General features: G+C 37.4%; 1 protein-coding gene across 4 annotated transcripts; it reads right to left on the bottom strand.

Annotated features, from left to right (window-relative positions):
• Positions 1-243: 243 nt before the first annotated feature.
• On the bottom strand, positions 244-10570 carry METTL22 (methyltransferase like 22). 4 transcript variants are annotated; one of them, XM_026049075.1, is made up of 11 exons: positions 10520-10570; positions 8002-8156; positions 6467-6817; positions 6017-6057; positions 5789-5933; positions 5243-5314; positions 4718-4771; positions 3795-3875; positions 3234-3336; positions 2439-2607; positions 244-1472 (listed from the first exon to the last, which is right to left on the bottom strand). In XM_026049075.1, the coding sequence occupies exons 1-11, from the start codon at positions 10537-10539 to the stop codon at positions 1437-1439; spliced, it is 1227 nt and encodes a 408-aa protein (XP_025904860.1). In that variant the 5' UTR covers positions 10540-10570; the 3' UTR covers positions 244-1436. The 4 variants fall into 4 exon arrangements, with proteins under 4 accessions (XP_025904860.1, XP_025904862.1, XP_025904863.1 ...); XM_026049077.1 differs by having other exon boundaries at positions 8002-8348; positions 10520-10534; XM_026049078.1 differs by lacking the exon at positions 10520-10570 and adding an exon at positions 8480-8647.
• Between the last annotated feature and the right edge of the window lie 1723 nt (positions 10571-12293).

The following is a 12293-nucleotide window of genomic DNA, read 5'->3' as shown; positions in this document are numbered from 1 at the left end:
AATGAAACTTCTTCATTCTCATTGCCCCTGAGGAGTAGATAGTAAGAAGTTTTCAAATCAGTGTGCATGGTCTTTTCCTCTTCACAGGAGTAAACAACTTGCAGGAATGAATGACACTGGCAAGAGACACTTAGTAATTTGCTAATGAAAGCAAAACCTTTTTATTTTTTTTTGCTAAATCAAAGGAGATCAAAAAGTATATGAATTTTCCAAAAGGGTCTTTCAACATTTCACAACAAATTGTGCAAATTCTTTTCCAGTAGCTTATAGTCCAAGACTGTCCAACTTCATAATACTGAATTATTTGAGTTTTCCATAAACTATATGAACTGGAAGTCCTGTGCCTGTCTAGCATTTTCGGGCTTGTTACCCACATTATACATCCACCTCATATATTATGTTTATTATTAACACTCTCATAAAGCTAAAAAAAAAATAGAAAACAACAAAAAAGCTTCACTAACTGTACATGTGGCAAGTAATATAATGCAATAGTAGGCATTAAAAATATAAAATGCAAACATTATGAGTTTTGGCTTCTTTAATTGCTCAGAAGAGATTTGATCAATATGTTTTACTTTAACCCAAAACCCAAGGACACAGAAGACTTCATCTGTACAGTCAAGACATTTCTGACACCGCTCATCTGCTGCTCCCCAACCTCAAATGTACCGAGGGCAAAAGTTGTGACATTTAAAGAATGGAATCAAGTCCTTTGGTATGAAATCTTTCCACCTTCAGCCTGGCAAGGGCAGAAGAGCTTAAACTGCCAGTAGGAAAACATACCTGCAAGATCTTTTTTGAGAGGCTTAAACCTAAATGCATTTTGTCTCCTTACAAATAAGACAGTAGCCCTAAACTAGAATGGTATTGGTAGGATAAATTGAAAGACTGTATTTCATAAACGGATTTCTTAAAAGATAGGGAAACAAAGAGTCTGTTAAAGACAACTAAGCCTTGCCTGGAAGACAGTTTCAAACAGGTCTATAAATAACATGGAATTGGCTTGAGACTGGAAACAGCACCTAAGTTCAGAAAGCGAAAAATGAAAATGCACATTTGCAAACCAGCCCTATGGAAAAACGTTAGATAGCTCTTTGTCAGAATTTAAGAACTAAATCACAAAAGCTCAAGAACATACAGCACCCCAGCTTTGACACAGTTCAAGATGCAACATTATGGGGTATTATCAGGCAGAGAAATTGTTTTGGATCTGTACTCTGAGGACCAGTGTGAAATACTTTCATAACAGAAAGTGATACAGAAACCATGTCCAAAGCACGAAAATATAAATTACTGAAGCAAGCTATCACTTTCCAAGAACATGATTCCACCAGAAAAAAATCCTTTTCTTGGGACAAGAATCCATTTTAAATTTGGCATCCAAAAAGCCTTTATCTTTTCTCAAACTATGTTTTATTTTTCTCATGTCCCAGTCACGTCAGCTGTTCAGCAAAGACCTTCCACAGTTCCTGTAAAAAAGAAAGAAAAATACACACACATATTTTCTCAGCTCAGTAGATTGTGATTATGAATAGAAGTTCAACACTCACACTAAGACAAGTTTTAAGCCATTCCCTGTACTTGCATAGTAAATCCATTTGTTTAATCTCCTAGAGTAACAAGAAAAATATCTTTGAGATACAAGTGAATTCCTTTATGCTTTTAGTATTTTTAAATAAAAACAGCATAATTAAAATCCTTTTTATATATAATTTCATTAATCTGAATAATTTCATTAGTCTGAATGTCTTCAGCAGTTTTGACTAAGAATCTTGTTCGTTTTCTTGGCTTGTGTTGACAGACACTTTAAACAATGCCTGTAAAGATATGATTAAAAAGAACCCCCCCCAAAAAAAAAAATAATAAAAAAAAACAACTCCCCAAATCCTCCATTTATTGAGGGCAACACTAGCGCTCACAGGAATATCTTTCTTTGACACTTCTCCCTTTGCAGGATAACAAAAATGAAAAACACCAATTATCCATTCTCCAGAAATTTCCAAGTAATAGAAGTGTAGAGCTAATTGACTTGAACATTGAAGCCTTATTTCCTTAATCCTGAATTTGTAAAGGAACTACTTCAATATAAAATAAGAGCTCATTAAAAGCAAATAAATGAGAGAGATATCGGTCCCATTTTCTAGTCAAGCTCAAAATTTGTTTTTTTCTAAAAGTAATGCAGATTGAACTCATTTCCTCAAAGGCAGAGAAATAATCTAAGTCATTATACTGCTCAGTGATACAAGAGGGCATGTTATATAAATCTAGTATAGGTTATGTAAGTACAAAACAAGAAATCATTTTAAAATAGCTTAACAGAAATAAGGAGCTAATGTTTATTCTTCTGTTCTTACTTCATGTTAAGTAAACAGCAGAAAAATAATTTGAGATAATTAGCCTGACACATTACATTTATTTTAATGAATGTCACTTACCAACTGCTCAGTTCGTTCATAAATGAGAAACTGGCAGAAATCGAGTTTAATGGGCTCCACAATATATTTCATTTTTCCATCTTGGAGGTTCTCGAGATCATTTAGAGTATTTCTAAAGTGATTGTAGGCCTCACATGTAACATCCATATGTCTTAAAGTGAAGTTCAGCCTGGCAAGAAAATAATTCACCAGAAGTTTCTCTCCTATCCTTACATTTTAAATAGCTATGTAACTTTCCTAAGCTAATCGAAAATGTGGGACTTCCTAATTTTATTAGTTCATCTTACCATTTTGTTTTGTTCTGGTTTTGACTCTCAGGACTTACACTAAGATTAGCACATCAATAACTCGGGGATAAGTCTTTTTAGTTTTTCCACTTATTGTAGGTAATTCTGCCCCAAAAGAACAACACAAAGGGCTATTGCTTACACATCTCCAGAGATTTAAACAAGGGCTATTAATGTATTTATGAGCGTACTACAACAGACCACTGCTCAAGAAAAAAAAACAAAACTTTTAAATCTTTGATCTCACACATTAAATTCTATTGGCATTACAGAAGATTTTGGTCTATAACCACAGACTTATCTATTCGATGCAAGACAAATAGAAAATTAACTCATCTGAAATTCAAATTCTAAATGCATAAAAATCAAGCAAGTATGAAAAAAGTAATTCGCCGCAAAGAGATACGGCAGCTTTTGCTCAGCTGGTGAAAGGAAAATGGAGATTTTTTTACAATCTCCAAACAATGGAGATTTTTTACTGCTTGTTTAGGTTCTTGAAATTACTTACCTCTTTTCTATTGATAAATAAACTGTGCAAGAATTTTTCAAGTTATGTGTGATTCTATAGAGTGTTCTGAACAAGGCATCTGTCAGGTCATCATCATAGAACACTACAATAAAAAGATTACAAGCATGCAGTATTTACATTCAAATGCAATATTTACTTAAACCTTACATAAGAAACGACAACAGCCTTTAATTAGATTTCTCTAATCAAAACACTATTTTAAATCCTACAGCATTTTTAATGGCAACAATTGATTCCGTAACAGTACTGGCTGCTGCTCTTTACATCAAGCCTTCTTTAAGGTTTATCTCATGCCAATGGGATCACTTCTATCAGACAACTTATACCTTACAAAACTTAAGCAATATCTCTCAGCCTAGAAATACCTTACCACAAACCTTAAAAAAAAAAAAAAAAAAAGTCGTCCCCCTCCAAAAATCTAGCCATCACAATTCACAGGGCCTCATTTCTCAGGGAAGAAAAATAAAAGCTAAATAGATATGTTTAAATTATTGCAAATGATGCTTAAACGTTCAAGAGCTCACTGTTTGTATTTCCTACCATCAGCTGCCATCATCACAGTACAGTGGTCATGCAAATCAGCAATCTCTGCTTCAGACCACCTATAAGGAGCTGCAGGATCTGCAACAAAGAGAACAGCTCTACTCAGATTTAACCATATTGAATACCTGACAGATGGGAGAGACACATTTTCATTCTCTCTTAGGTTATCCATCACCCTACTAAAAGTAAATCAAAACCTCAACTTATTCATTCTCTGACATTCCCTGATGCCCTTTGCCTTCTCTTATATCCAAGTCTTCCAAAGTTGACTGGCAAGAGTATAGTTTTCTTTGTCTTAAAAATTTGCAATTACTAGCATGTAGCAAGGTTATAGACTTTAACCAGACTAAAATAATAAACTAGACTAAACAGAATAACTAGACTAAGTACTGCTTTAAATTCAAAAGGCCCATCTAGGTTTTGAACAAGCTTCCTGTTTAGACATGCTTTTTAAATTTTAAACTTTGTTAAAATTTAGAAGCTTTCTTTGAAAGTTTAGAAATATACCCCATTCTACAGACAGTATCAAATGTTTCCAGGAAACAGAAATTTTTAAAGTCCAAAGATTTTTGCAAGTATAAAGTATGATTCTATTTGTTTCAATAGTTGAGCTATTTTTCAGAAGGCATTACATCAAGATTCTTTTGTACTCATGCTACAAAAAGCCTAAAAAGCAGAGTTATTACCATATAATAAACAAGCCTGGTCTGCACCTCCCAAAGTACAGGACAGCTACTGCTGCTCCATTCTCATCCAATACATAAATCCGTCCACACAATAATAATGTTCCTAGAAACTATCTTGTGCCTGGAGCATCCCACAGTGTTTAAAAGCTATCTTTCTAGAGCAGGGAGTACTGCCAGACCCATTCTTGAGAGCTTTGCAGAAACCATTTGAATGGACCCAGTATAACTGCTTACCAGTGCAGAAGTCATCTCGCATCCAATCCAATTCTTTAACCTTAATTTCACTTCCTATGGCAGAAGAGGGGGGACAGAGGCAGGGGGAGATACATAAGTGGAAGTAAAGAGTCAAAGTCTGTGGTGAAACAAATGATTAAGATGTATTATGAGACATATGAAATACGCTGGGCCTGACTGAACATCAAATTGTTTATCAGACAGTCACCTCATCTCAGGGTAGGACAACCCTGAGGGGCAGACATGCACCTTACGTTCTCTCTTACATGTCTATCCTGCAAAATCCTTTCCCATTCCACAGTTCTCTCTGCCATCTACATTCTGCTCATGTAACAGCTCTCTTGGCCTCTGGATGTCTATGATTCTCCTAAGAACCTCAGTGAAACTCACAAGTGAGTCACTTACAACCAAGACAAGAGTTTTATTTTACTTGTAAACATGTAGATTGTCCGTAACTTGTACTACTTAATCACAAAGAAGTTCACATATAAGCAAATGCATAAAAACTGACTGTATTGCACTTACTTCCCTGCTCAATCAGGTGTTTGTTTAATGCAACATTACGTTCACACATGGCCAGAAGATCTTCACCAACATCTGCAAAAGGTGATAATGACAGTCAAAAGGAGAATATTTGTTATATACATCTCCAGACTCTCAGGTTAATTCTCTCAAGCTTAGGGACAATTTAGAGCAACTCTCTCTAATAACTGTTAGGATCGTCCTTACTTTTGGTTTTCAGTTCTGAATTCTGAGTCACGCTTAAAGAAAAAGCCACTAAAACACCAATTACCTCTTTTATTCTGTGAATATCATTCTGAACTAACACCAATATGAAAAACAAAAACAAACAACCTGCTCAAACTTTTGCCCCTGAAATTAGTACTGCTTTTTCAGATTGTTATTTACAGAAAAACTGCAAGAATTTTCTCACCTTATACCTATAAATAAACAGCTGTTAACCAAAAATGAATAATGGTGAGGGCCCCAGGAAGAATGCAATGCTTCATGAAAATTTCATACAAATTTCTAAATTAAGTTTCAGAATAATATTTAAAGTAACTGTCTTACCTGTGCAGTAAACTCTCTTTGCAACTGTTCCCATAATGATGCTTGTAATTCCCGTGCCACCTCCAAGCTCCAGGACTGTGCAACACCTGAACATGTCCCATTTAGAGAGGATATAATCAGCAAGAAGAAAGGCTCCACGCCAGACCTGCAGGACAGAGAGGCAAATAAACTGGGCAACTTCTGGAGCACAATCCACGAACAGCAAGATATTACAAAGATGACACATACTTGCTTACCAACATCTTCCAAAGGGGTTGCCATAGTATGTTCTGTGAATATGGAAGCAAAGCAGAAATAAGTATTTTAAAATGTTCTCCAAAATAAGTTCAATAGCAGCAAGTTTGAAAATAATTCTACGTTTTCTTTCATTTTAATCAAGGACTTAAAGGTCTCATTCAACATAAGAAAGCTAAAAACTCCACTAAGGGACATGGCAGGTCTAACTCACTCAGGCTTGGAGCACTCAGCGACATGTCTCTCTGCTATACTATTGCCCAACACTCGTCTAGAGAGAAACGGTGTTTTTAACGGTATATTTTCAGCATAATATTGTGAAATTATTATCACATCTCATTTGACAGCTGTTATTTCTTCATTTATGAAGTAGTAAAAATCCATTTTTATTCTACAAAACAGGTATTTATTTTATTTACCCTTAAAGGTAAGCCTACTACTTACCTATTTTAATGACATCATTGCAAGTGTGTTCTTGTTCTTCATCTCCGAAAGCATCATCTTCCCCTCTTACCAGAATTACCGGACACACCCTATCCCTCAATAGATCCTCCTCTTCTGAATCAGAGGCATCCTGAGCTCTTCGGACAACTTCCAAGTCTCCATCCTCATCTAGCAGAACTTCTAAGCCTTTAATATTTAATTCTCCTTCATTTTTTGGATTATTCCTGTCCTTGTCACACAACTCTCCTCTGCTTTTGTACTGCTGTTCTTTTTCTGTTGTAGCTTCTCTTGCATTTTGCTCAGATGCCCAGTTGTAAGCGTTCCAAAGGAGCTTGAAATGTGACAAGAATACTACAGGAAGACAAGAAAAACAGTATGTTGCAGGTTAACACTGCAATAAAAACAGAATCTATATGCAGCTTCCAAATGCATGACAACACACGTGTTTCACACACTAAAAATCTAAAGATACAGGTAGCTAATTTCTAGCATTAAGTTCTGTAAGGACAAGTCCTTACAGAAGACACAAAGAAAAATGTTCAAAGTCTATTGCTTGAATCAGCTCACATTTTCATCTGATTTAATAACATTAATGCTCACAATTTGGATAAAGGATGGCTTCTTCCAAATTATTTCTCAGAGAAGAACTAACAGCAAAAGTTTACTTTTTGGGTTAACACTTATTTCCCGAGAGAAAAAAAGGCAAGATGTTCTATAAAAAAAAAAAAAAAAAAAAAAACCAACCAAACAAACAAAAAACCCATTATATATATTTTTTATCACTTCAGAAGGCTTTGGGCAATCAAGTAACTTCAGGCCTGTCACGACATGCTGTCATTTCATTGCACTGAAATGCTCCTTGCACCAAACAAAATCACAGCCCAGGTATGGCAAGTAGTATGCTAACATACAACTATATTAATGATCTGACCTTGCCAGACGAAGGAAAACTATTATTAGCTTCTTTGTCATGCTCCTCGGCCTACATTCGGCCTTTTAACATTGATATGTGACAAAATAATTGCAAAAGTTTAATCTGAATGTCACAAACGGGCTTGAAAAAACAACAGTTAACACTTCTGTCACAGAGAAAGGAGAGGTACTTTTCTACATAACATTTTCCTATCACTTCAAGATCATTTTCCTTGGCAATTTGATAGAGATCTAAGGCAGGCATTGGGTTAGAAGTGTTTAGCAGATCATTTCCTCTACAGCCTTGATTTCTTGGATTATGTAACAGACATTCAAGGCCATTGCTCTTCTGAACTTCGTATGAAATCCATTAAAATAAATAAATAAGATTTCTTTTTTAGGATGAGCTGTCTATGAAGTCTACATGAACAGGTTTAATTTGCCTGGTTAATATCATAATGCAAATCTGGTTAGTCTGCTCTGAAACAGCTGAGAAGGAAGCAACTGCTTCTAACTGGAAAAAATACAAAATGATTCATATCAATAATTTGAAGGATTCAGACATAATAAAAAGCTGAATACTCTTAAAATACAGTTTTAATAGCCTAGAAAACATCCTTTACCTGGTTGTCCAGCTGCATTCAGTCGCACCATGAGATGCCTTTTGTTTGGACAGTGTAAGTGAACATCAGAGAGCACAGTATCACTTTTAAATGTGAGGTTGTCCATAATCTCTTTCTCTGCTACATCCACCATGCTAAACTGGTGAGACGGACATCTACAACAATAAAACAGCCCCTTGTGAAGTGCTCGTATGAAGTGATTTGTTACTCTTCTTTTAGTTCACATCAAGTGAAGTTTGTTCAACACGGTTATTTCATGACAGAGTTTGAGTTTTCTGGCAAGTTGCATTTGTGCAAGCTCCAGCATGCTCCAGTTAGGCTTTAATTTGCACTTCAGGATATTAAGCCTAAAAACAAATGCAAACAGTTTTTAGTCAAATTCAGATACTGCATTAATATTAGCCCATTGGTATTTTTTAAAAGATAAAAATCAGATTAGTGTCCAGTTCAATAAAGCTGCAATGCACAAGTACTCTACCGTGTTCCAACGGGTTAACCACGGCTAGTGGTTGTTAGCTCACGGCCACGCTCTGCGTCTGCAGGAAAAGCTGCAACTACCTTGTTAGGGGAAAAAATAGGCAAACAAATAAAAAACAGGCAATACGCTAAAACTAAGCGCAGGCCTGCAAAGCAACAGGGGGCACTGCGTGCTCAAGAAGACCGTTTCCAGGGGTCTTGTTTTTCACGGGGAATCTCAGGATCTTCTCGGATACTGACAAGGGCGCTCCATCTCGCGCGTGTCCCGCGGCGGCGCCTGCAGCGGGTCGGGTCGGGCCGGGTCGGGCCGGGCGAGTCGCGGGCCGGGCCGGGCCCTCAGGGCGCTGCGGCCGCCCCCAGGCTGCGCCTCCCCCGCCGCCCGGCGCCGCGCGCCGCCATTTTGGAGGCGCGGCCTTTTCCGGCGCGCGCCTGACGCCGCCCGGGCGCGCTCGGGGAAGGTCGCTCCGCGGCGGCGAGGCGGCCCGCGCTGCAGCGCTCGCCGGTCTCGCTGCCGCCCTGTTACTAGGCAGTAACTTCACAGTTACTTGGTCTCAGGTTGTATTTTGGCCCCTGCAAAACTCTTCAAGAAGAGCTGCGCGGAGGCAGCGGGGGAGGTTTCTCTCTTATCCGCCACAGCCCCGTGCTGTTGTGCAGCAGCGGAGCAGCTTCGGAGCCGGAGTTTCGGGTCTGTCCGCAGGGCAGCCGATAGCCAAGGAGCAGGCGGGCGGTTTCTGAGCACACGTGGAGCCCCGCAGGCTCCCTGGGGGCTCCGATGGCGCGTGGGCACCGCAGCCTGTGCTGGAGATTACCTGATTCCCTGGAAATGGTTAAGAGAAACAGGCTGATTCTAAGCGGAATGACCAGATGAGTTAAAGCAACACCGTTCACATGATCTTACACGTTCTGGTACTTGCACTGTGCAGTGCTACATCCCCGTTGGATGTATTTTCAGTATTTTCCAGGACCTGCCTTTCCCTACCTGTCTACCAGACAGCAGTACATTTAGTTCTTTCATTAGGTCAGCAAAAGCAAACTGAAGACTGTCAGGAGGAATAAATGCATCAGCCCCCATTATTCCAGTGCTAGTGTACCTGGACTGTAGAATGAACAGATGTTGAATTAGTTTTCACTTAATTCTGTTTACATCAAGCACAGTCAGTAGAAATGGGCTCTGTAGAATGCACGGCAAGGAGGATAAATTATATAAAGTGCAAGACGTGAGCACAGAACAGGTCTCAGAAGTGGCTGCCTGTAAATTCTCTGCATCTGTGCTTTGGCTAGAATTACAGCCAATATCTCCTAGGAACCACTTGAGATTTTTTTTTTTTAATATAAAAATGTATTTTAAAATCTTAATTTTAAAATAATTCTTAATTTAAAATAATTTCTTAATGGAGGGGCTAACAAAGCAACAAACTCAAAGCAATAAATAGATATCTCCATAAATTAATAACATGTCTGACTATGATAGTTGCATAAAAGAGTTAGATAAAACTCTACCAATTCTAAAATTAAAAATAAATAAATAAAAATCAGGACAAAGCAGAATCAAGTCAATTCAATCTTGTTTGGCCTGATATGAAGTTCAGGGACAATTATGAACCTTCTTGAAAGATCTGAAAGTCACAAAACTTTCAAAAAAGCAAGTCATCTTTATTTACAATTTGAGTTTGGAAACATCACAACCAAGAAGGTATACTGACCAAAACCATGAATCCTATCAGCATAAAAATGTCACTTGCTGCAACAGGAGTCATTGTTTAGCATAACTTGGTTTCTACTTTTACAGTGAATAATTCTAATAGTTATACTTCTGGAAGGCTTTGTTATATATTCTTAAATATAGAACAACCTCATTCAGTTTTTACTATGTGATTATAGTAGATATATACAAGTGTTTAAAATTGTATGTTTTTGTTAATGTTATATTGATTCAGGACTATGAGATACCTGCATGAGACCCTGAAGCAGTTGGATAGTTAAAAAGAAGATGTTTTCATGAGCAAGCAGCATTGTGGACAGAAAGTTTAATTTTACCTACATGTAGAAGGGCTGGTGCATCAAGAGCAGACTCTTCCTTAGTAAATGGTAGCAGAAACAATAGAGGCCACTTCAGATTATCTACTCAAAACCCAGCAATTTCAAAGGACAGTGAATCGCTCTGTTTTAAAATCATACATTGCCTCTCAACTTTTCTCTTAATCCCTAGGGGAAGTCATTAAGTAATTTAATTAACAGAGTAATTAAGTAATTTAATTAACAGAAACTGCTTAAAAGAACAATACATTTCAGGATCCATCTATTTTTGTTGGGATGTTGAATGGTAAACTGGTTTTCTATTATGTTCTGCTGTCATGAAAAAAATACAGAAAATGTGATTGTTTCCTGAAAAAAGAGTCTAACTGGCAACAGTTGATGTGATAGTACTTATTTTGTGATAGTGATCAATTAATTTCACTGGTTTACATTCACCCATGGATCACTTTATTGGCAAAGTTCACTTGTATCCTAACAACATGTAAATGCTTGGGATTATATGAGCTAAAAAACTGAAACTTGAATACTGTTAAAAATTGAAGAATTTATCATAAAAGTTTTTTTTTTAGAAGGAGAGGTCATCAAGATGAAGGCCTCAAAGATATACCTGCTGATCGAACTTGAGCAGATAGTTTGCACAGCTTGAGAGGACAAACACTGGGTTTGCGAGAGGAGAATTACTCTTTCAAGTCCAGACAGAAGGTGGACGTTTTGCCAATAACGAGCATGTTTGCAGTGGAATTAATTACATGCTGTTTCCTACTCTGAGCACTCATATTCAGGAAACCATTTAGAAGTTCCAGAATGATTGACCACAAAGCTCCAAATCAATTTCTCTGGCTTTCAATCATTCTTTTTCCAGTAATGACATAATTAGTTAAGGCAGTGCTTCTATAGCAACTTCACTTTGAGGTGCTCACTTGACTTAGCTGCTAATCATTAACTGGAACTCTGCCCTAGATTTAATTTAAGCAATAAGGGGCCCGGGAAACCAAGGTGATGATTCTAGAGCAAAATATACTCTGGATACATATTCTTCAGTACCTACATATTATTGCAAGCAGAAAGGCCGGGGTAAAAGCTACATCAGCTCCGGTCTTTTGGGCTGGAGGACAGCTAATTTTGCTACATTGCACTAATTAGTCCAATAATGTGGACTAATAATTGACTGTAACTTTGGCAGCATTTTTGAACAGTTTCTGATATTCTGTACAGCAGATGGATGTTAGCAGATCTAACCAAGAGAGAGTCTGTCTGAGCAAATTGAATTATTCCTTGTCCACAAACATAAATATAGATTAAAATTTGGACTCTTTCTGGAGAAGGCAAACCTAGGTTTGTACTACTGGATTTCTCCTTTCATTACAAACATTTCCTACCGATTACATGAAGATATTTTGATGAACTACTTTAATTTTCTGACTTTGTAGGAATTATATTTTCCTCAGCATGAATGAGAATGAATGCCAAAATAGGTAATGTTGATGTGGAAACTAATTGTACAAGTAGACTTGATTTATTCTTGATAAAAGCTTTCCTATCACACTCATAACAAGAGGATAAGGAGTTAGCAGGCTCTTGCTTTTTAACTGTGAAGTTAATCTGGACAGGTCCTAGAAAGAACTCTATGTACCTTAACTTGATGGCTAAGAGGAAATAATTGCTCATATTGTTAGAAATGAGTATCTGCGGACAATTCTATGAGCCCCTATGTCCAGGACATAGATCACCCTTGGTAATTTCCTCATTAACAGCTGGATCCTGCCACTGTCCAAATT

Source organism: Nothoprocta perdicaria, unplaced genomic scaffold (assembly GCF_003342845.1).
Source record: "Nothoprocta perdicaria isolate Ctin4 unplaced genomic scaffold, notPer1 scaffold_59, whole genome shotgun sequence".
Taxonomy (NCBI): domain Eukaryota; kingdom Metazoa; phylum Chordata; class Aves; order Tinamiformes; family Tinamidae; genus Nothoprocta; species Nothoprocta perdicaria.
The sequence above is the reverse complement of the archived record's forward strand: the minus strand, read 5'-3'. Positions and strand labels throughout refer to the sequence as shown.

Coding starts and splice junctions, on each gene's coding strand:
- METTL22 (XM_026049075.1), bottom strand. CDS start 10,539: ATGCACCAGCCCTTCTACAT. Junction 3,337..3,794: donor TGTGATGATGGCAGCTGATG/GTAGGAAATACA, acceptor TTTTTATTGTAG/TGTTCTATGATGATGACCTG. Junction 1,473..2,438: donor ATGAACGAACTGAGCAGTTG/GTAAGTGACATT, acceptor TCTTTTTTACAG/GAACTGTGGAAGGTCTTTGC.